The 24,263-nt window shown below is 42.8% G+C and overlaps 2 protein-coding genes across 2 annotated transcripts; both read left to right on the forward strand.

The window, feature by feature from the left end:
- The first annotated feature begins 7,168 nt into the window (after positions 1 to 7,168).
- On the forward strand, positions 7,169 to 21,805 carry LOC129341588 (solute carrier family 2, facilitated glucose transporter member 11-like). Its single transcript, XM_054996863.1, has 12 exons — positions 7,169 to 7,238; positions 9,366 to 9,464; positions 10,398 to 10,558; positions 13,320 to 13,444; positions 14,381 to 14,510; positions 16,122 to 16,270; positions 17,842 to 18,029; positions 18,959 to 19,069; positions 19,255 to 19,356; positions 19,623 to 19,698; positions 20,258 to 20,385; positions 20,672 to 21,805. Exons 1-12 carry the CDS (start codon positions 7,215 to 7,217, stop codon positions 20,876 to 20,878), a joined length of 1,500 nt encoding a protein of 499 aa, XP_054852838.1. The 5' UTR covers positions 7,169 to 7,214; the 3' UTR covers positions 20,879 to 21,805.
- A 143-nt stretch (positions 21,806 to 21,948) lies between these two features.
- Positions 21,949 to 23,317, forward strand: MIF (macrophage migration inhibitory factor). Its single transcript, XM_054996864.1, has 3 exons — positions 21,949 to 22,154; positions 22,555 to 22,727; positions 23,099 to 23,317. Exons 1-3 carry the CDS (start codon positions 22,047 to 22,049, stop codon positions 23,163 to 23,165), a joined length of 348 nt encoding a protein of 115 aa, XP_054852839.1. The 5' UTR covers positions 21,949 to 22,046; the 3' UTR covers positions 23,166 to 23,317.
- Positions 23,318 to 24,263: the final 946 nt, after the last annotated feature.

Below are 24,263 nucleotides of genomic sequence, written 5' to 3' on the forward strand. Positions count from 1 at the left end.
CAGATTTTATGTCTAAATAATGTTCACCTTTCCCACTATGATGCATCTCCCCCCATGTGTGGGTTAATTGTTGATTAATCCAACACTCCCCACTCTTCCCGTTGCATATCAGGGCACGTAAATTAACTCAAGTGTCATGGTTTCTATCAGTGCCACCCACAGGGTAGCAAGGAAGCATCGAAAGCCAAAAGCCAGCTGCCCTTCCAGCAGGGATCCTTTCTTGGTAAAAGCTAATGCAGGCTAGAGGGGCTGTCTTTGGTGAGTACTGTGGGGGCAGACACAGCAAGTTTGGTGCGTTGGCAGATGCCAACAACTGTCAGTTAAGAAGCAACCTTCAGAAATGCAACCTTCCCACCCACACAGTATGCTTTGGTTGCAATCTTTCAAAAAGATTGTGTCAAACTAGTATCAAAGCAGGGGAAAACTCAGAAAGTGGACAATTAAGGGATGAAAATTAGAGGGCTAGAAAACTTATGCCCACTGTGGAAGCAATGAGCGGAGTGAAGGTGCACAGGGTTGAGTCTGTATGCCCCATCCCTGTGTCCCTTGCTGCTCCCCTTGCCTCTCTCCTCCTGCCTCTCATCTTTCCCTTCCCAGATAAACTGCAGTGTTCGAATCACTGTGGTTCAGGTAGGGGGTGGGGAAACAGTTATGCCTGCAATCTGGAACGTCAAAGCAATACTTAACATACAGCATCCGTTCCTGTTTTAGGCTTCTATATGGCTGTTTATCCTTAGCATGCTGAAGAAGTTTTTCCTAAGAAACTGCAAGGATTTGCAAATACTGCATCTGGAATTTTGGGGAGATCACTGGGAAAATCCTGGGGCTCAGGTAGTCGTTTAACATTGTCCTTCTGGGCCAGGGGTGACAGAAGCATTCAGCAAGCATTTGTTTGGCTCTAACACAACATTTCTCACTCTTCTGCTCTCCAGAGAACTTTTGCAAACAGAGTTCTTGTGGCCTCTAGTGATGGAGGTCACTGGGTTGGTAGCTCTCCTTTACCAGCTCACCTTTCCAGAATATCTACCATACCTCTTAATTCAGAATGGAGATTAAGAAGGATGCTTGAAGGGTACATTATTCTTGGTTTGCCAAGAGAAAAATGGGCTGGTTTGCTAATGGCAGACATAGAAATTTTCTTGGAAAACATGCAGAGGGAATGTGAATGTGGGAGGGGGCGTTTCCAGAGAAGGTTTGGCAGGTGGGTGGGAGGGAAGAGCACTTAACTCCTCCTGCACCTGACGATTCTCCCTTGAAATGTTCCCTAATTTCAGTTCACTTCCATTTTTGAACCTTATTTGGAAGGGTAGGTCAGAAAGGCATTTGCAGAGAAGAATCAGCAGGTGGGGGGAACTTTAAGGATCCCCCTTGCTGATTGTCCCCTGCAAATACCCTCCAGGGCTAGGAGTCCCATGTTTGTCATGTAATGTCCAGTTTGGAGCTTAAGCAGGACTAACTGAGGCTGGTTAAACAATTGTGAACACAGACCATGGTACCCCAGTCTTTCTAGCAAGGATATTTAACCATGGGCCTTTTTTTTAATGCTCGCAATATATGTCCGTTTGCAATATATGTCCATTTCAGAGTTAACTTTTCTGTTTTTAACATGACAATACACGACACTGTCAAAAAGAGCTGGCTCAAATGTCATTAATTTGGTCCTGGGTTTCCTCCTCTGGCCTGTGATTCACTTCTCGACTGTATAGAACTCACCCAGGTCCATCATTCAGTCGGTCTAAGAACCAAAGCAGAACCAAGTCTGGAGTGGCTGGCCAGATCTGTGAACTCATCATGAACAGAACTGTCTCCAGTGTCATGATGTCTACACACACACTTTTGGTTTCCTTTTTGCTAAACAAAACATAGTCCAGTGCCAACTTAAAAATTAACAGCATTTATTCCAGGTGGGTAGCCATGTTGGTCTGTAGTAGAAGAGCAAGATTTGGCTCATACCCTGGAAATCTGGTTGGTCTTTAAGGTGCTACTGGACCTGAACATTTATTCCAGTATAAGTTTTTGTGAGTCAGAACTCAGTTCCTCAGATACATTCTTTTCAGCTGCCATGAAGATGGAAGATGCTTCATCCTCTCAGTAGCAGCCAAACTAGACATGATACTTTCCATGCGCACACTTACAGGTACAGGTAACTTTACTTATTTACTTCATTTATACCCTGCCTTTCTTCACACTGGGGATCTAAAGTGGCTTACATTGGTCTCTTCTCCCCCATTTTATCCTCACAGCAACCCTGTGAAGTAAGTTAGGCTGAAGGTGTGTGAGGGCCCAAAGTCACCCAGCAAGCTCACATGGCAGAGTGGAGATTTGAACCTGTGTCTCCCAGATGCTGGCCTGGCTGTCTAACCACAGCACTGTGCTGGTTCTCAAATCCCAGTGCTTTTGACACTGTCATCCCAGGTGCTATGACCTCAAGGTTAAGATCCTGGAGTGAGGAGAGGAAGATGAAAACAATAGATACCTGAAAGTGTCTCTCTCCGCCACGACACTATGCTGGCTTTCTCCATCAGCTTAGACCTATTATCATCACTGAATGTGTACATGCCATCAGCAGCTGAGAGGGCAAAGCACAGTAGCCTTCAACAAGTACCTTCTCCACCATCACTGTCCTCCCATTCCCTCCACCCCCTCCCTGCATGTACCCATATAAAAACTCCCCTAATGGATGCAGCCATGAGGTAGCAAATGTCACGGCACACACCTGTTAATTGTTCACATATTTATGTCTTTTTCTAGGAAAGTTTGTGCTGCTTCTGTTTCCTGACCTTTACCATCGTTCCTGTGGGCTCAGGAATGTTCTTCTACTTGTTCCTCTCAGACACAAAAGGTAAATTAATTGTGGAAAACAAAAATGAATTCAAAGTATCACTGATGTGGGGGGGCGGGCAGGGCTTTATTTTCTGGGGAAAGAGGTGGTGGAACTCAGTGGGTTGTCCTTGGAGAAAATGGTCACATGGCTGGTGGCCCCACCCCCTGATCTCCAGACAGAGAGGAATTTAGATTGTGGTGCGGAGGGCAATCTAAACTCCCCTCTTTCTGGAGATCAGGGGGCGGGGCCACCAGCCATGTGACCATTTTCAAGAGGTTCTGGAACTCCGTTCCACCGTGTTCCCACTGAAAAAAAGCCCTGGGGGCAGGGAGCATACTACTGTTTGAAGAGAAGGTTTGTATGAAATATTTTCAATCTATACTAGTTTTTAATATATCTGATCAACAAGTGGGAGTGGTCCACCGTTGCTCAGTTTGGATTAATTGCCCTCAACCAGCTCACTTTCACCTGGCCTCTGCAATGTCATGCAATGTCCCTGTGTCTAGAAATGCTGGGCCTACTAGTCTCCCTTTGTAATAATGCCTCCTCCAAAGCTGTCTTTCCTCTGTTGCATTTGATAAAGTGTCTTTTCACCATGCGTTTGATAAAGTGGAACCTGGAACATGAAAGCTTCTACCAGAAGAAACATGCTAGTCTTTAAGCCGCCATAAGACCCTTGGTTGTCTTGTCATTTTGACATTATTCATTTTGGTCTGAATATGTCTCTCAGGACCCATATATATGTTCAGGCCCCAAAGGTGCAGCCCCTCCCCAGGCTACTGCGCTGACCTCATGTTTGGCTTCCTGGCAAACCCTCTTCCTCTCTTCTCTCTATCTCAAGGCATAATTATTTGTTCTGTTAAGCTTCATTCAGACATACTTAAAAATATAGACAGCTTAACTTCTAGAGTTACCCACTGAGGCTTGGGAAATTCCTGGAAATTTGGAGGTGATACCTGAGGAGGGACAAAAGCTCTGTGGGGAGGTGATACAATAGAGTTTGCCCTTTGAAGCTGCCATTTTCTACAGGGGAAGCGGTCTCTCTAGTCTGAAAATCAATTGTAATTCTAGGAGAACTCCAGGCCCCTTCTTTAGGCTGGCAACCCCAATTCAATCCTTTTGTTGGGAAATCATTTGTTCTTGTATTTTGTCTCCTTTCATGTACTTGCTGCACATTGTTAATCTTTATTAGATGAAGGCTCTGTTCAAGCTTTCATTCCTGTTGGTGTCTGTCACATCGCTTAGCACTAGAAGTTAAAAAAATTAACAATAGCTATTGGCAGGAACCTGAACATGAGATGTCATTAATATTATTTAGGTTACAGTCACTAACTCTTTCAGTTGCTGATACCACAATGTGTCATGAAACACCCACCTCAAGTTTCAAAGTAATGCATCGGAGATCAGAGAGACGCTCAAAACGGCCTTTGAGTTTCCTGCATATTAGCAGTGACATTGTACAGACTTTTTTTTTTGCCAGCTCCAACACCCATTATGGTGGATCCAGAGCTAGAACTGGTAGTGATGGGGGGTGGTTAGCAAAGCTAAGTATCAGCCACTTGTGTGTGTCCTCAGAACAGAAAGGTTGCTCCCAGCACCAATGCTGTCCAATTCAATATGAATCAAGGACTCAGAGTTTTGTGCAAGGCAGGAGTGGGGGGATTTTTCTGCATATAATTTTATCCAACCATGACCTGGATAGCTCCAGCAAGCCCAAACATGTCAGAAGCTAAGCAGGGCTGGCCTTGGTTAGTAGAAGACAACTAGGGTTGCAAAGGCAGGCAATGGCAAACCACTTCTGTTAGTCACTTGCCTTGAAAACCCCAGCAGAGGTCACCAAAAGCCAGCTATGACTTGATGGCATTTTCCACCACCAATAACCTTAGTCCAGCAATGATGAGAAAAGCTGCCCCTACTTTTTAGGCTGGTGAACAATTTAGATGAGATTTCTGCTTGGATGACATAGTGTCACAAAGGAAATGATACTGTTTTGTATGAAATACCAGAACCCAGGAGTCATGCACCGGAAATTACAGGCAGCAGATTTTAAGACCAGGGATTAGTCACTGCTTAGCCCTGTGCCTAAAGTCCATTCCTCCACAATTCAATGATCACTCACACATTAGTAAAAATTTTCATGCCAAGAAACCTCACCCACCTATTGGATTGGACTAGATGCAACTAGCTGATGTACAATTAATCCAATTTTCTTCCAACTGCTGAAAAGAACCAAGCGCATTGATTAAAAATTAACCTTGGCCAGTTTGGAGCCAGGTCATTTTGGCCATACCAAAGAAAGTGGATATTGAGACAGCAAAACTGGGGCGCACCCACCCCCTGAAGTAGCACTGAGGAATGAAGAAGCTCTTGAGCAGAAATGGTTCATTCTCTCTGGGGTTCAGGGAACAGTTATCTCCTTTTTTCATCCCTTTATTTGTATCTCATCTTTTGGGCCAAGAGTGGTTCATAACCATCAGTTATAGGACCTATTTGCATGGGCCAAGGCCTCTTTGAGAGGAGGAGTCTCTGAATGCCCAAATGGAGTTCCTGAAACCTGTGCTTTCACAGGCAACTGTTTTCCTCCCCTTGAATTCAAGTTTCATCTGTGGTCACATCTTCCTTGGCCATCAAAACACTAGGCAAAAAACCCTCAGTTGCCTAGTCTCACTTCTAAATCTCATACGACATTGAGGTCTGTCTTTCTTCTCCCTCCCCAGGTGTTGTCCAGATAACAGCACCAATGTTTGGCTCTATCTACATAGTGTCTCTGAGTCCTGACTGAGTTTGCCCCACCCAGTTCCACCCTTGTCACCTTGGAGTATATCTTCAGGAGGTAGTCCTTTCAAATAAGCACAGTAGTGTATTCTGTAAGGTTTGACCAGAGTTTTCTGCAAACAACACTCTAGCCATCTCCCTACCTTTTTTCAGTTCACCAAACTCCATGATAAACTATGGAGAAAGGTCCTTTCTCCTCAATGAAAACAAAGAACATGGAGCAACCCTGTCTACCATGCTGCTGCTTCTGATGTTATAACTTTGGTTCTTAGAAGCCCATCCAAATGTTATTCTTATCTGTCATAGAGCACATACTGTCACCATGATATTTCCTGGCACTTTGGAGGTGGTTCTGCTGGTCTCCTTCCTGGATCTATTCTGCTAGTTCTATACAAACATGGGGTTGAGCTTTCCTACCATTTCCATCGTGGCAATTATTTGTAGATACACAAAACACAAAACTAACTGTGGATGAGCATAAAAGGCTGTTCACTCCCTAGCTGTGAGATGAAATTACTTTCTGACAGATAGTTACATGCAATGACTTCTTTTGTATATATTTCAAATGACTGCAAAGAAGGTTAAAGCTTCCCTCTTTCTTCATTCTGTTTTCCTTCTTGATAAAGCAGGGAGTGGGCTGTATTTCCAAAAGACAGTTGTTTAAATTTTCCTTGGAAGAAACAGCTGTCATGTGTCACTGACACCCTAATTGATTGCATCATGAATTTGTTGGAAATTAATTTCCTTCTACATCAGATGGATAGCCATATTAATTCATTGCACCCCCCCCCCCCCAACTAACCAGGAGTCTATGTATTTGTTTATTTACTTACAGGCTTCATTTAATCTACTTTTCTTACTGAGGCTTAAGGTTGACTGTGCAATTAAAAACAATTTAATAAGAACAGTATAATACAGACAAGAGCAGTATAATACATGCAATACATGACTCAGAGCTCACTTCCTCTGGTGCAATCAGTTTTGTTAATTTCAACTTTTATTCTGTTCCACTTTCCCATGCAGCCCAAGCTCAGGTGATTCTTGGCATCTCTGCCTGGCACCGGGGCTTTAAACCATGCCTATTCCTCCTCCTGGTGTGAAGCCAGGATACTAGCCAACTGTAGAAGTGGCACATAGCCCCAGTGTGCCACTCTGGGAGAACTGACCCACACAGACTCAAAAAAAACAAGCTCAAATGGAAGTCTGGCTTCCGCCAACGAAGCAACTCAGAGCACTTTAGTTCCTATAAGCAACCTAGTAGATCTGCCTGCTTGAAAGCCTTGAATGGGCTGCTCAGTGTAGGCCCATCCTGTGGCAGCAGGAGGCTGTTTCCCTCCACCCACATACAGCCCTTTGCCTCTCTGGGGGCGAATGCCCTTGGTCCCAGGGTGGTGAAGGATGACAGTTTGATCAGCTGCCTCATTGGCCATGGGCAATGGGCAGCCACTGGCTAACCCGCTTGACCAGCCACTCTGGACTTTGCTCGACGGTTGTTAATGGGCAACTGGCAGACTAAAATTTAACAGGGGCACCATGTGGTGGCTTCTGAGATGTGGAGGAGAAGCCGGCTGCAACCAAACATCTTCTAGTCATTGCCCAGCAGTCCTCGTCAGAGATGGGCAGTTATTATTCCAACTTGGTGAGTTCAGCTGACTTCCTCACACTGTCGCGGCTGGGAGCTTAACTGGCAGTGCAAATTCTCTGTTGTTGTTTAAGGGCCATTGAAATGAAAGGGTTTAGGCAGGAGCAGCTTAGCATAGGATTTTAATGCCCACAGGTGTCGCCATATAAATCTGTTGAAGGAAAATTAAATGGAAGTCCAGTGGCATGAAGCTGGCTCTGTGACCGTGGGCCTGACACTTTCTCTTCCCTCACCTACCTCATAGGGTTGCTGGGAGGATAAAATGGAGAAGAGGAGAATGATGTAACCCCCCGAAATCCTTGGAGGAAGGGCAGGATAAAAAGTCTACTAAGTAAATACATAAAACCAAAAACATTTTATTCTAGCATAAGCTTTCCTGAGAGGTCATCAGATGCATTGCATTGTACATCCACATGTACTTTATACATACATTGCTGGCCTTTCAAGTGCTACTGGACTTCTGTTGAATTCAGTGTAGGATTGTAGTCTCTTTCTGGCTGCCTTCCTGGTCTGTCCTCTCTGCCAGTCTTGCTATAACACCCTTGTGCATTTTCCTTGTATGCGTAACAGCATCCTTATTAACAACTTCACAGGACTTGTCAGGAAAGGGTCCCTATATTCTATGGTAGCTTTCTTTATCTCTGAAGTACTGGTGAATGGCAGTGGAGAAATGGCTGCAAGCAGCTGCACTGCTCTGGAGCTACATAGGAGCCTATGTTACATATTTTATTACGTACTTTTTAATTTGTTAGCCACCTTGGTGGCCATTATGAGGTCAGAAAGGTAAGGTATAAGGTCTGTAAAATAAAAAAGAGTATGTAGCTTTGCTCATCCGAATAGGGCTTTCTACTGATATCACTCTGCAAATGGGCTAAATTAACAGCTGCCCGGACATGTGCATTCTCTGTGGTGTCGCCCATCTTTAGAATTGCCAGCCTGAAGAGGTCAGGAAAGCTCTCGCTCTCTTGGCTTTCCACAAACTATGTAAAACCAAAAGAAATTTTGGCAGGACATACTGTCTCACATTAATCTAATAACAGGCCACTTTCTTCCAATGCAACAGGAACAGATATTACTTAATTTATGGACAGATACAGATCTTCCAAAGAAAATGAAAAAATGAATAGCTATCCTTTCGGCCAAATCAACTATTGGAAAAACTGTAATCCTCCATCACTTTATGGCACGAATAGAAATTTGGTTTCCAATATTAGAGTATATGGCTAACCTGGGTTTAAATCCTGGTAAATCATTCCCGGTTCATCCTTTTATGTTATAATTTTGTGATTATGTTATTGTAATATTATCATCATTTCTGATTTATACCGTTCTACTCTTTACAGTATTGTGTGTGTATGCGCGCGCGCACACACACACACACACGCTAATTATATATATAATTATATATATATATATATATATATATATATATATATATATATATATATATATATATATATATATATATATATATATATATATATATATAATTAGCTTGTTGTTTTAAGATATATAACCTACTCAATATGTTTCAGGTTGTTAATTGTTAAAGTTTGTAAATTTGATTTTCACAATTTAATAAAAATTAAAAATTAAAAGTTTTTTTAAAAAAATATGCAAAACCGAATTATTCAGGAAAGTTTTTTTTTTACTCAAATAATAGATGTGCACTGTCACAAATGGCTCAGAGATATGATTTGGTAAAGGGACAAGGATTGTAGACTGTATTACTGAGTATTGCCTGTTGACGGAGCTATGCTCTTAATGAGTAGTTTCCGTATTGTTTAACACGTTGCATCAAATTAATTATGTTTTGTTGCAGCAATGTTTCATCTCTGTATTTGGATTTATGCTTGTTTACAAATTTCTACAATCCATACCCTAATGTATTGTTTATTGTATGCCCTAGCCTTTGGTCATATTGATTTACACAGTGTAATCCGCCTGTGTAATCTGCATACAGTCTCGGTCAGTCCTAGCATGTTTAATTTCATTGGGCAGTTTGGTGTAGAATTTTGCTTTTATACTCTTTTGTATCTTCATTTTCCCCTGAGATGTTAAAAAAATTAAACTGATGATCAGGAGGCATGAGGTAGGCTCTGAATGTCTTTTTTGCCTTTACAGATCCAGTACCGAGGCCTGATTCAGATGATCCTAGTGCTAGGAATAGGTGGAAGCTTCCCTTATGGGTTTCATATTTCATCAATTAACTACCCCTCCATGGTAAGCCAATAGTTGGTGGGAGGAAAAAAGGTGATTTCCATCTTGGGTAAAGATACACAAGAAGATTCATTCATTCATTCATTCATTCATTTGACCAATCATATATCACAGTTACACTAAAAATGAAAATTCAAGCCATTACAATAGAGCAAATAAAACAATTTGAAATTAAGATCTAGTTACAGGAATCCCTTTCTTGTAGGCTCCTCCAAGGTAAAAATTTCCCTAATTGCTGGCCACCCTTGTGTCTTTTGCAAACTACCTTTTCATAGCATTCATCAAATTGTCTAGCATAGCGCACCTACACAGCCAGCCGTCTTAGGAGCTTCAGCATAAGAGACCTCCTAAGCTGTGAAATCATAATGCACACATTTATAGGAGGTGCACTGGTACCCAGCTAGCTTGAAATCACATTTCAAGGTGCTGGCTTTGAGCATTACCATTACTCCTAAATTCCACTGTCTTTTTTTTTTTTACACTGAATTGGCCTTCGTTGGTTTGTATTAGGTGCCTTCGCCTTTTTAAATAAACTGTTTTCAAGAAATGCTTTGATGGCGTGTTTATTTAACTATGGTTGAGTAATTGTTTTGTGGCTGGCTTATTAGTTTTACGGTATGCTCAGCATTTTAATTGTCTGATTCTGATTGTTTTTGTAATGAATCCAGAAGCTGTCTTGCAAGCTTTTTTGTGCTCAGAGATAGGGATTATAAATGTTCTAAATAAACAAGCAGGCTGTCTTTGGCTTTCTGCAACTTACCTCTGATTAGAAAAAATAAAAACCTCATGAGGTAGGCTGTGAGGGGTGGATTTAAAGAAACAAACTACTGTGTTGCAGAATGTCCAGATCTCTTCTCTTGAATGGCAACTCAAAACTGGCAAAGGAATATGAGGAAAATCCATGTTATATGTAAAATACATAATTTTTGCTTACAGCATATTAAAACCTTTATCAATGAAACCTGGATGGAGCGTCATGGCTCACCCCTCTCTCAAGAGACTATCCTCTTAATGTGGTCCTTCATTGTGTCCATCTATGGTCTAGGAGGTCTGATAGGAAGTGTTTGCTGTGGGTACCTTACCACAAAATATAGGAAGTAAGTATTTCCAGCATCCAGAACATTTGGTTGCGGTCTTCACAATTTGCTCAGCACGGTTTCTGAAATGGGACTCAGTCATACCAGAAATCACCCTCCTGCTCTAGAACTTGGGTTCAAAAGTTAGTAGCATTTTGGCATGAAAAAAGGCATCCCTCTATATTCACAATCCCCTACAGCAGGTCCCTGAACTTGGCAAAGGTGACTGGAAGTCTCTGTCCCACATGATGTAGAATTAAGTCCTGAAGCTGAGGTTGGACTCTGGGTGTGTTATGATTTAGGGGGAATACAGAGTGTTTACCTCAGGAATCAGCAGCCTTTTGTCATTAAGGAGTCAAACTACATTAAAATTCAGAGCAAGAGATCAACAAAGAGCCAGTACAAGAAAACTCATTTGCCTAAATGAAATCATACAAATTAACATTACTCACCATTGACATCTTGGTTAATAATCCTTAAAGGTTCTGTGAGCCCAAACACTGGTTATTGTGGGTCTATTATTAAGCAGTGGTACACATAATGCATGAACACAAGAGCACCATGTGCAATTGTTTCAATGCTCTGGCATAAATCTGGTTTGCACTTGTATTCCTGGCAACTGTTCACCTCCATCATTTCTCCTTCCATAAAGCATCTCTAAGAAGTGCATTAGTCTCATAAAATTTTTTGCCATTCCTGCCTTTTGTAGAATCTCACATACCTCTCTAAAGTACCACCCACTTAAAGATTTCCTTTTAATTTTTAAAGAACCATCTTTGATTCTGTACTGAGCCACATTTGGCTCTAGAGCTATAGGTTGCAGACCCCTGATTTACCAAGTGATAGCTTCCTACTATATGGTAGGTTAGTTGATAGCATCATCCCACCAAGTGTTGGGGAGAATTTTTCTTCACTTTTGTACTTGATGAAAATATGAGGAAGCAAAGCCAATGTCAGTTCCTGGCAGGTAGATCCCTCAGCCCCTCTCCAGTGAACACACATTGGTTCCAGTAGAAAAGCTTTATTCAGGATTTTACAGTTCAGGTCTGCACTCCATCACGGAGCTTGGTAGAAGTGATAAGGCAAGGCAAGTAGTTCTGTTATACTTGATTTTTCCTGCGTTCAAATAACTGTTAAGGTTTTGGCGTGCAGCATACATGGGTCCTGTGAGAACCCTTTTTAGTTATAACAGAGAATCTTCCATGTGGTATTATGTCTTCACAATTGTTTTAATAAAGGATATATTAATTGAGTACTGTTTCACAAATTTGTTTATACAGAGTAAGGGATGTAATAAACAATTTGTATATTCTTTTGTTTCTCTTGACACAACCATATACTACACCATATATTGCAACCTCCCTAGACCTCAATTATACAGGCATCTTATGCGTTCTAAAAACAATTCATTAAAGTGTCCCGTGCTCAAAGTGCTATCATGGATGTTATTAAAGTGCAATTGCTTTTGGCATCCTATGACACTATTTCTCATATAGAACTCGATTTGCCTTGCATACAGGTACAATACAGGTACAGTATAAGGGTAATTCCAGACACTGTGAATGTCACAGATCAAAAAGACCTATAATCATAGGTACACGTAGTTGGTTCTGTGACTGCATTCTCTAACGGACGGTCCAGATCCTTGTAAGGTCCGTTTCCAAGCTTCTTTCTCAAAGAGCACAGATGTCAAAGATTCATCATAGTTAACCTTCCATATCCCTCTTTGATTTGTCAATTACTTCCATTTAACTATGATGAATCTTTGACATCTGTGCTCTTTGAGAAAGAAGCTTGGAAACGGACCTTACAAGGATCTGGACCGTCCGTTAGAGAATGCAGTCACAGAACCAACTACGTGTACCTATGATTATAGGTCTTTTTGATCTGTGACATTCACAGTGTCTGGAATTACCCTTATACTGTACCTGTATTGTACCTGTATGCAAGGCAAATCGAGTTCTATATGAGAAATAGTGTCATAGGATGCCAAAAGCAATTGCACTTTAATAACATCCATGATAGCACTTTGAGCACGGGACACTTTAATGAATTGTTTTTAGAACGCATAAGATGTCTGTATAATTGAGGTCTAGGGAGGTTGCAATATATGGTGTAGTATATGGTTGTGTCAAGAGAAACAAAAGAATATACAAATTGTTTATTACATCCCTTACTCTGTATAAACAAATTTGTGAAACAGTACTCAATTAATATATCCTTTATTAAAACAATTGTGAAGACATAATACCACACGGGAGATTCTCTGTTGTGACAATTACATTACCGTGTTGCTCTATTTTGTTGTACCCTTTTTAGTTATGGCTAGACTTTCAGTATACAATCATACATTCCCAGCATCTGGGCGAAGTAGCAAGAGCTGGCATCTGGACGCTCCAAGGTCAGTGCTAGCTTAGAAGAGCATATTTCTATAAGATAACAGGAGAGGCCCACTCTGGGTCTCAAAAAGTAACATTTGTATTAAGGAGAGAATACATCAGGTTAATACTGAGCATTGTGGTTACAACATACAGACAATCATGGCATGACTGAACACAGACATGACAGCCAAGAAGCAGTAAGATTTTCTCCTCTTCAGTAGGATGATGCAGATAGCTGGCTTACCAAGTGGCTGCTGTACACAGTAACATACCATCCTCTGATTTCATGCCATAAAGTAAGAGAGAGACATACTATGATAGATGGGAGTGGTCAAGGTATTGCTCAAAAACCCACTGGAAATATTGGCTAACCATCTTTTTTCATGCTGACTTTGTTGCAGAAAGAAGTGCCAGATGTTCACCAACTTAATCATGCTGGTTGCTGCACTGTTCATGGCTTTTAGCAAGAGGGCCAAATCCTTTGAGATGATCTTCCTCGGGCGCCTCTTTTGTGGAATTGGCATTGGTACACTGAAAACATTGCAGATGCCATCATGCTGTGCAGGGTCATAAAAACCTATTGTCGATGTGTACTCTGGTTTTTAGCCAGATTGGCTCCTTAGGAAGTGTTGCAGTTTAAGTCCAAAACAATATACAACTCAAATAATGACTGGTAGAATTTTGTATGGCTGATGGAATAGCAGATGAGAGAAGGCTTGGCTGGGTAGGAGAGGCAGTGAGTTATGCAATGGAAATGGGGAAGAGATTATCTTTATAGGATGGCACCTTTGCTTATTCCAGACCTAAAGTATTTGATTCTAATCATTTTCCAAGACATGTGCTGACCAGCAGCTACTGCAGCTGGACTATCCTTCTCATTATTGTTTTCGTGAACAGGAGTTCTATATAGCTAGGATGGTACAGTGGTTAGAACATAAGATTGGAGGTAGGGGGAACCTTAGTTCAAATTCATCCCCCCATCCATTAATCTCACTGGACCAGTTGCTCTCTCTCTGCCTAGTCTACCTCGTAACGTTGTTGTGAACATAAAATAAAGGAAGGGAGAGCCACGTAAGCCACTCTGACCTCCTTGGATGAAAGACAGAATAAAGATGGGATTGATGGATAGAGGCTGTTGTCAATGCAGGACTCCTTTGAATCAAGAACCATTGTTTATGCAAGCAGGGAATCCTTGCTATAAATTTAACAGCAGCCACTCCATCATAAGTGTGAATGGTTTTGGTACATATCCAGATTGGAAGCTCAAAACACTGGTGTGTGTGTAGGGGCGGGGATTTCTTCAGTATCTGTCATGTCACATCCTGACTATGTACTGAACCATTCACAAGTCAACTTTCAGAGGCGCAAAGTCACACAAAGGCCAGTTCTGACTGACTGTTAAGTTAACCAGTTGTTACAGGCATACTGACATGCAGTGACTTCATCTTTTTCCCACCTTAAGGATTTTCTTTCAATATACACCCTCAGTATGTGGGAGAGATTTCACCCAAGAAGTTCCGTGGCTTTACAAATGCCACAGTGGCTGTTTTTTTAACCCTGGGCAAAGTCGCAGGGCAAGTTACTGGTCTCAGGTAAGTGCCGCCACTTCAGTGCTACATAAAAATGCACCTGTAAAACAATTTTAGAAAGCCTTTAGAATCTCTAATAGTTCAATGTAACAATGAAATTATTTAAAATGCAATAGATTTCTTCAGTCATTAAAATGTTGAAGCTGCACTACTTGACTTTGGAGCACTCATACACAGAGTTCTGGTTTCAGGTTTAGAATGCAGATTGGGCATATAAAGTGCCACATAAGCTTCTTAAATTTTGCTGATTGCACAGCATGACATTTGAATGTGCAATTTTGCATGCTGATCTATTTCTATCAAATTTAATTCAGCCCTGCTTGTACTTTAATCTTTTTAGGATCTGCTGAAGCTAACCAATTACCTGTTCAAAACAAATTCTGGTCCAAATGATGGACAACAATCATGAATGTTTTATTTCTCATCTGATTTAATACACGGAACAGAATTTGAAACAGTAATAAATGAAGTAACTATGAAGCCATACTGCACCCACAGTCCCTTGAATTTCTTAAAATACATCATCTTTCGTTGCACCTCAAATAAAATGTGTTTGTTTCTGGAGGGGAAGAAATGTGTATTGGAAGTCTCATATCTTAAAACAATGCTGTTTCGACATGCAAAAATACTGGATTTAATTTTCTATTTTGACACTTGAATGATGAATTAATATTCTGTTTCAGTTTGGCGGGGGGTGGGGAGAGAAACAGAATGTTTAAATTTTGGTGCTATTCTGATTAGCATTTTCACATTCGATACAAGTCTGAACTCTGGTGCCTTGCAAAGCTGGGCAGGAAGGTGAACTTGGGCACACGTGTCTTTTCTCATGGTAGATACGTTTGTAATGTGTTCTTATTAGCAGGGGTCATTTCGTAGAAAAAGAGCTGGAGGAACTCATTATCATATCTCATTAGCATATGCCACACCCTTTGCCATCACCAGAAGTGTGCCATTAGCATAACTGATTTGCATATGTCACTCCACCTGACATCACCTATCCTGGCTGTTTTGGACCCAATCCTGGCCATTCAGGGCCGAAATTGGGCCCAAAATGGTCAGGATTGGGCCACTGCTGAGTGGAAGAGTGCTCCATCACCCGTCAGAGGCCCGATCTGGGCCGTTTCAGCCCCAATCCAGGACGAAACAGGCCCAAAATGGCAGAGAGTCAGGTGGGCGGGGCCACTTGACATGTGACCTCTTTGGGGAACTGCTGGAACTGCGTTCCTGCGCGTTCCCCCTCGAAATGAGCCCTGCTTATTAGACAAGGATTGCACAGATTCATGGGGGAGATCTCCATGAATGACAATGACCCATGGTGACTAAAGGGAACCTCTGCATCCAGAAGCAGTTAACCTCTAAATACCAGAGCTTAAGAGGCAACATCAGGAAGATGGCCTCCGTGTCCTTGGCCCTTCAGAACAACTCATTTGCTTCTGTGTGAAGCAGGATGCTGGACTTAAAGGATCCCTTGCTCTTCTTATGTAGCACGACAGTAGTGGTAGAAGTTAGCTTCCTGACTATCAGCCCTGCTGTACTTAGTAAATCCTGGCTCTCAGAAGAAGGAAAATGCCTATTGGATGGACAATGATTCACTTCTGCTCATTGCCTCCTCAGGGAAATTTTAGGAAGTGAATCTCTGTGGCCTTTACTGCTGGCTTTTACTGGATTCACAGCAGTGATTCAGCTGGTTACTCTCCCTTGCTATCCTGATTCCCCACCATACCTTCTGATACAGAAGGGCAACGAAGAAGCCTTCATGAAAGGTAGGAGGCCCGCCTTCCCCGAATTTATTTCAGAGGATTGCTAATTCTTGTAACTGTCCATGTAGAAAAGACAATTTGGAGGCCACGGTGGAAAACATGGAGTGTCCAACAAATAGGAAAGGATATGTTCACACGGCTGTCATTTAGGGAAGGGATTGTTGACAGAACATAAATGCAACCCATGTGTTCAGTGCATTAATGCACATCTAGTTGAAATGATTGCAGGTAGCAGGGTTAGGAGCCCTAGTGCTAGGTGACTATTTATGTAAAGCTGGTAGAAATAAGAGTACCTTAGAATTTGGTCTAGAAGATACTTGGGTGCCATGCCTTACACTGGGTAATGCTGTTCAAGTTCTACCTGAGCTTTGCTTAGCAATTTGCTACGTCGTTGTTCTGTTGATTTAAGAGGCTCCATTGATGGGAGGGGGAGGGCAGTTTTACCCTGTTCTCTCTCCTTACTGCAGTCCCCTGTGCCATGTGGCTTTTGGGGAGTCCTCAGCAATGCCCTGCATGTGCAGTTTGTAGGATTCAGCTTTAATATTATTGTAGCAGAAGTGCTGTGGACTGAAGTCCACTTTTTCAAATGCATGAAACCTGTTCTCAGTTGGTAGACATATAAAACAAACACATATATACATAATGTATGTGTACATAAACTCATAGACCCAGACAGAAAATGCTGTGGTAAATAGTGGGGTCAAAAGCTCCCACAATGCAAGAGGAAGAGATTGTGACACTTCTTTACAAATCTTAAATGTTTACAAGGTTGGCGAATAACCATAGTAACAGTAATTGGCGAGATGAATCCACATTCCTTTCTGAGCCCTAATTAGATAGTATGATTACTGGTAAATTCTTATTCAGCAGTGTAACTCTGAAGTCTCTGGTTTGAAGTTCTTTTGTTAAAGAATGTTGACTTTTAGATCTGTTGTAGGAGCCTGAAATGCTCTCCCACTGGCGGCCCAGTGTCCCTTTTGATATTAAATGTGTGTTCATTTTTTCACATGCTTAGAGGCTGACCTGTTTGTCCTATGTAAACAGCAGAATGCCATTAATGGCATGTTAATGGTAAACACTACATTGGAACATAGACAGGTGAATGAGTCCTGAGGGAATGGCCAATAGTATTAGGTTGTATAAAAGATCTGCTTGAGTGGATAGAGCTGGCATCAGGGTTTATTGCAGGATCTTGTCCTTGGGCTCATACCTGTCAGATATGTTACCACTGTTGTTGGTAAGCAGCTATTTTAGATCCAGAAGTTGTCCATAACTGAAGAGAGGCCTGCTAGCCAAAAACTATGACAGAGAAATGTCGTCATCTGGGGTTGGACCATATATAGTTAATCATCTGTTGGTGAGACTTTAGCTTGGAGCTGTAGGTGACAATCGGTGGTGGTCTGTCATCTTTTGTCTGGGTACCCGACTGGCCTCAAATGTAATCACAGATGCCCTTATCTCTCAGCCCCTGATGAAGCAGCTGCAGCTTTAGTTCCTAAGCTTCCATATAAGTCAGTTACAAGTTGGCTGGGCAGATGGATGGATTCAGACATGTAGGTCCTTCCGTGCCACAGCTATCAAGCAGCTCTGGGGCGAAGGTGACCATCAAGCTGAGATCGAGGACATAAAAAAGGAGAAGGCAGCCATGGCGAGCTCCAAAAGTCTGCGGGTCCTTGAGGTTATGAAGACCCAGTCCTTGCGCTGGCAGCTCTATGTGATGATCACCGTCATGACCACGTTGCAGCTCTGTGGCATCAATGCAGTTGAGTGTTTGTTTACCACGGATCCAGCAGCTGTTGGGTTCCTACATTCCAAGAAGGGTTTTGTGGAATTGAAGAATCTATTCAAGAAAGGAATCTTAAATCGTCATCTAAGAAAATGTGGAGAGCTTCCTTGGTTGTGTTTGCAGCCACTTTGGCAACTGAACCAACACGATCTGCTCTTGCTTTAAATGAGTTCTATGATAATGGCATCCCAAATGCACGTTAGCTGTATCGTCCCCCCACCCTGCCTGGTTGTAGACTTCTCTCTATTGAGAACAAAGTAAAGTTATTAAGTTTTAAGGAGTCCTAGGAAGATTTAGCCTAGTATTCAAAACTCCAAGGCAGTAGGAGTATCCCTTTAGTGTTCAAGCAGTGGATCTCAAACCTTGTAAAATGGGATACACTTCTGACTTACTATATTTTTGAGTTCCAGTTAATTTTACGTATTTGTTTAATTTAGAGTTTGTCATTCTTATTGAGACTAAAGGTGGATTACATGCAAAAGAACTCCATACTGCTTTCCCCCTGCTGATCATACAAACTCAGGAATCTCTCAGTAAACCTGTTTATATTTTTATGGGTATATAAAGCAACAGACTATATTTCATCATTTTGCACATTATGCAGAGACAAATCCAAATTTGCCATTCAGCCTGCTCTCCCAGCTCACCCTGTTCCTCCTCTCCCCCCCACTTATGGGTCCACAGTTTGAGAACCATTTAAGTAAAAAAAACGATCTATGATGCATGCACAAGGACTCCTGTCCTTACTACTGCATATGCAGAATATTTCCCTACTTTCAGAGGAAAATGGGGACAGAGAATCCCTGCATATGTAGAACAATATGCACCCATCAGAACTTCTGGATCCAGGTCTCTCTTTGTGAAACGACTCAAGCCTCTTTCTTTCCTCCCTTCTTCCTTTTCAGATCTACTTCTACTCTTTTGAAGTCTTCCGCACAGCCAAGTTCGAAGAAGACCTCATCCCATACATATCTTTGGGTGTTGGCATTTGTGAATGCATCTCATCCATACTGTGCGTAAGTTCAGAGAACACAGAAGAAGTCTCAAAGGGGAAGCAATTACTTTCCTTGTTCCATTATGGGGAGTAATAGCAGGTTCCTCTAATCTTGTATTACATTTCTGAAAGAGGTTGGTGACTTACTGCTCCTCCAGGCAAAAAATTAACCCCCCTCACCCCAAATGTCCTGATTTTCTTTTCTAGAGCTCCCTTATTGAGCGTTTTGGCCGGAAGGTGCTGCTCTGGGGAGGCTATGCGTTGATGGTTTTTGTTCTTGCTCTACTCACAATGACTCTCTCACTCCAAGTAAGTAGAATTGCCCCTACCATGAAGGGAGAGCCTTAAGCAGCCGATTTGGGGAGCCATTAAGATTGGTACAATGAGAGAGGCATCTGGCCTGTGACGACACCATCCAGATGTAGATGATACATTTCAATGTCTCTCTTTGTGTCTGGGCCTCAAGAGATTGGCACCACCTTAATCTCTTTTATCACCCCAACTTCAGCTGTCTGGGCAACAACCATGAAGTTCATTTAACCGATCACAAGCTTATGCCTTCTTTCTCACTCTAGCATCGCTTCTTTTGGATGCACAACTTCAGTGTCATTCTCATCTTCTTGTTTGTCCTCTTCTATGGGATTGGACCTTGTAAGTACCTCAGCACAGGGCACAATTGGGGACCAGGGAATTTTAAAGCCCAGTGTGAATGCTTGAGCGGTTTAAGCTGCCAACTAGAGCCAAAGATCTCTGGATAGATCTACCTTCTGGTACAGAGAGCCCCTGGTTACTTGGCCATGAGGAAAGAATGACTTGCTATTGCTAGTCAACTACCAACTAACTGTACATCTGGCATCTGGATTAGAGGTATGTCCTTGTTATTCTTCCCCAACCCCCTCTGGCATCAGCATCGTGCTCTGGGCCTGTGTTTATGTGAGAGTGGGGGAGATTGAGAATGGTGCTCAGTGGGTGATTGTATAGAAAAGGTGTATCTTAGGGGTACCTAAAAGGTCTGCAGGTCACAGCCATTCCGCTTCATCTTCCCACTCTCCCTTGTGGGTGAGTTGCAGCAGCAGGCTGTGAACAACCAAAAAAAGCTTTGCTGGGGGCAGATACAGCCCACTGTTTTAGATGCACCTGTCCCAGTCCCATGTGGAAGAGCAATGAGGAATTAGTGCCCTACAGATTTATTCTTCTCTACTTTCCCCAGCTGGAGCCACAATATCTGTCATGGTTGAAATCTTCAATCAGGCCTTCCGCCCATCAGCCTTTGTGATTGTTGGGTTTATCAACTGGATGGGTCTCTTTGTGCTCGGGATGATCTTCCCATTCATTGTGGTAAGTGATCTAAAACTGGTAACCGAATGACCAATGCACACAAGCCATGTAGAGAAGTAATAGGTGCTCTGCTGTTAAGCTACAGCAAAATCATTACTGTAATAGTATCGTTTTTTGAAGCTGAAAAGCAGGATATTGTTCATCTGAATTACTGTCAGACTAAAAATTCAAAGTGTGGTCCAGATCCTGTCCTGATCTATACACTGGTCATAATACTTAGAAATGCTTTGGCTTTGAAGATGCTTTAAAAGTTCTTATTTTTTCCCTCCCTAATTTCTGTTTTCAGGAACACCTTGGACCCTTTTGTTTCCTGATCTTCATGGGAATTCTTGCTGTTTCAGGAGTTTTCATCTATCTGTTCCTCCCAGAAACAAAAGGGAAATCTATCATGGAAATTACACTGGAGTTTGATAAGTTAAATTACAGCAAGAAAAAGGTTTTGGCTACAGAGATCAGTTTTCCTAATACAACAGACTTTTGCACCAGGCTATAACTATGCAATTGCATAATTACCCCTGGGGGAGAGGGGTCAGGTCATGTGTGCTGCTGTTAAAAGTGAAGCCCCCGCATAAACTGAACTCAGCTTTTTGCACTGCTCTGTTGGAGGGGCAGTGTGGTGTAAGGTTAGAGTGTGCTGGACCTGGACTTGGACCTGGGAAACCTAAGTTGAAATCACCACTATGAATCTCACTGATTGACCTTAGGTTAATCACTCTTTCTAACCTACCTCACAGGGTTGTTGTGAGGATAAAATGGAGGGGGGATAACCACATATGCTGCCTGAATTCTTTGGAGGTATTCAAGATGCTGTTCAAGGGCAGAATCACAGGAATGAAATCTAATTATAAAACATATGTCCATGAAAACTTACTAAATAAAGAATTCCAAAAAATTCCACTGTACAAAGATAATTCATTGTAACAACTCCATAAATATAAGCATACAACATCATTGTAAACAATCTATCAAAGATTATCTCAAGAATAATTCCACAGGAAAAAAAATCTGGAAAAGGGAAGGCAAACATTAGGTGAAAGCTGCAGCGATGGTGGTCCTGCAGCTTGTTTTAACTTCTGCTGAATTCCATCAAGCCAGAGCCCGGAAAAGGACTGACTGGACAGTGATTCCCTTCCTGCCAGAAGGTGTCGAGGCTCTGTGTTCTAGATTATTATTTTTTTCACTTCAACGCCAACAAAGATCATTTTCTCATGCAGAAAAAGGGGTTTCGTCCTCCCGCCCTTTTAAAGAGGCGATTGGTTTAGAACGTGGAGCATGCTGCCTCTCACGGACACCCTTCAACCACAATGCCCCTCTTTCCATGGGAATGGCAGTGGGAGTGAATCTCTTGGCTCTGTACCACTTGGCCTGCTTAGTAAATGCGGCGCGTTGGGCATCGATTTTAAACATCCCGGAGAAGCCAGACTTCAGAGGGAGGGTCTTAGATTGCCCAGATGCGCTTTGTTGTCTCTGACCTCCGGATGTGGTTCGCGGGCTGCCATTGGTGATGTGCAGCCGGGCACGGCCACCCTTTTTGGCGGGGCGGTCTGCAGATGCGCAGCGCGGGCAGAGCCGGCCAGGGCCCTTTAAGCGCGCGCCCGTGAGCAGCCTACAAAACAGGCGCGTGCTCAGCTTTCCGCTCCGTGATCCCCGCTGCCGCCAAGATGCCGATGCTCGTGATTAACACCAATGTCAGCCGCGAGGCCGTACCGGAGAGCCTGCCCGGGGAGTTCACCCAGCAGCTGGCCAAGGCAACCGGCAAGCCAGCCCAGGTGAGGGTCTGCATCGGAGCCTGCCTGGCGGGGTTCTCCCGCGCAGCGTTGGCAAGCCAGCGCGCCATGGGGAAGGAGGAAAGGGCGGCGGGGGTGGGGGTTGTCTTCTAACCCTGGTTGCATGAATCTCGTGAGTCCTGACTCGGAACCGAACCGAGACTGGAGCCTGAAGCGACGCGGTATTTTCATGCAGAAATACATCCACGATGATTTTAGCTGAAAATGCGTTCCCACGTTTCTAGTTTGGGGGCAGGGGCCAGGATGGCGAAGAACGCTGCGTGAGCGGAAGAGCGATTCAGCGCTGCCCTAGATTGCAGTTTTAAGGCTGATCTAAAAACCTGCGTGATTAGCTCAGCCCCGGAACAAAAGGAGCCTGACCCAGTGTCTTTCTCCTTCACAGTATATCGCGATCCACATCGTGACCGACCAGCTGATGTCTTTCGGCGGCTCAGCTGAGCCTTGTGCCCTGTGTAGCCTACACAGCATCGGCAAGATAGGCGGCCCGCAAAACAAGGCTTACTCGAAGTTGGTGTGTGATCTGCTTACTAAACACCTGCAGATACCAGCAGACAGGTGAGGTATACAGTTGCATATATATTTGTTTTGTTTGTTTACACTCTGCTCCTCTCATTGAGGCTCAAGGCATATTACACAGTAAATCAAGGCAATCGGTATGTGTTGGCAATGCAATTGGAGTGGGATTTCAGAAATTTGAAACAAAGGGGAAAGTATTAAACATGGTATGTTAAATGATGCAGAAAATGGTATTGCATAAGTAAAATGTGCATATATATACAGCAACCAAATGATAAAGCAGCATTCAGCATGAAATGCATAATCCATCTTTGGTCAAGTCAGTGCTGTCTGCACACGGGGCCTGGGTTGCTAATGGGAATGATTTCTAGTGGCCATTGCTCTCATCTGCTCTTGGTTTTCTTTCACAGGGTCTACATCAACTATTACGATATGAATGCTAGTAACGTGGGCTGGAATGGATCCACCTTCGCGTAAGGCTCTTTGTGAGCAATCTCTCTAAGGCCTTCTTTAGGCACATCAGCCATCACAGCCAAGTTCTCCCTACTGCGAGCTCCTTGCTGGTCTCTTGCGTGCTTCGTAGTTGTAACATTTCTTCCAGTGGAAAACAAATAAAAACCTAGAAGGATGTTGTGTTGACTTTTGCTGAAACATTTTTAGGGCAGCCTTGCCCTGTTCCATAATGAAGAGGTACTCTTAAAAGGGAAATGTTATTTTACAATATTAGAGTGGCTGGGGTGCCAAGGCAAGCTACTGTGGGTAGTTGAGGGCCAAGCATGAACTAGCTATTGTTTTCAGCACAGAGACTGGAAATGGCAAGCTATGGCTGGAGACCATGTGTTTCAGGAACTGGTGGCCAAACCTTGCAGTAAGGTCTGCAGACTTCAGTTAAGATTGCAGACCTAAGCACGCCTAATAGTGTGTGAGCCCTGATCAGTAGGACTTCCTTTTGAGTAAACACTTGTGGGATTGCACTGTAAGTGACTAGAATTGAAATGGGCTTTCCTGGGCACAGGCATGAATATTTGAGTCCTTCCCTATCCCCTTATTCCAGTGATGTATCAAGAGGGCCATGAACTACCACCTCAGGACATTACTCCATATCTCTTTATAGTCAGTTATGGCACACAAACAAGTTTCCTAAAGCCTTTCTACCATGTGACTCTAATCTAAAACATACAAATGCAACTTGCTTGTTCAGTGCACCTTGGCCTATGTCAAACTACAACATGGCTTAGAAAAGCTAGCCTGCCTTTGTTTTCTGCTCTCTCTGAAGTTCACGCTTGTCTCTGCGGTGTTGCATCCCCTGGAGGCACAGTGACAGCTGTAACTAGGCTTTGGTGCTGACATTGTGCCAAACCATAGTTCATCTGTCTTTATCCTTTGAGCCTTTGTTAACAGCACTGCAAGAGATGATGAAAATGGTGAAGAACTAGATACCTTTTGTAAACCTATTTGTATGATCTTCAGTATGCTGGGGAAAATGCTTGGCTGCCTTAAATTCTTATCACAGAGTGGCTGTGTTCTGTATCCCTTGCAAAATACTTGACAAAATCTATTTTTCCAAGCCAACTT

The sequence above is a fragment of the Eublepharis macularius genome, chromosome 13, assembly GCF_028583425.1.
Source record: "Eublepharis macularius isolate TG4126 chromosome 13, MPM_Emac_v1.0, whole genome shotgun sequence".
NCBI classification, from domain to species: domain Eukaryota; kingdom Metazoa; phylum Chordata; class Lepidosauria; order Squamata; family Eublepharidae; genus Eublepharis; species Eublepharis macularius.

Coding starts and splice junctions, on each gene's coding strand:
- MIF (XM_054996864.1), top strand. CDS start 22,047: ATGCCGATGCTCGTGATTAACACCAATGTCAGCCGCGAGGCCGTACCG. Junction 22,155..22,554: donor CAACCGGCAAGCCAGCCCAG/GTGAGGGTCTGC, acceptor TCTCCTTCACAG/TATATCGCGATCCACATCGT. Junction 22,728..23,098: donor CTGCAGATACCAGCAGACAG/GTGAGGTATACA, acceptor TTTCTTTCACAG/GGTCTACATCAACTATTACG.
- LOC129341588 (XM_054996863.1), top strand. CDS start 7,215: ATGGGCAGTTATTATTCCAACTTG. Junction 14,511..16,121: donor GGGCAAGTTACTGGTCTCAG/GTAAGTGCCGCC, acceptor TTGCCTCCTCAG/GGAAATTTTAGGAAGTGAAT. Junction 20,386..20,671: donor TGATCTTCCCATTCATTGTG/GTAAGTGATCTA, acceptor TTCTGTTTTCAG/GAACACCTTGGACCCTTTTG.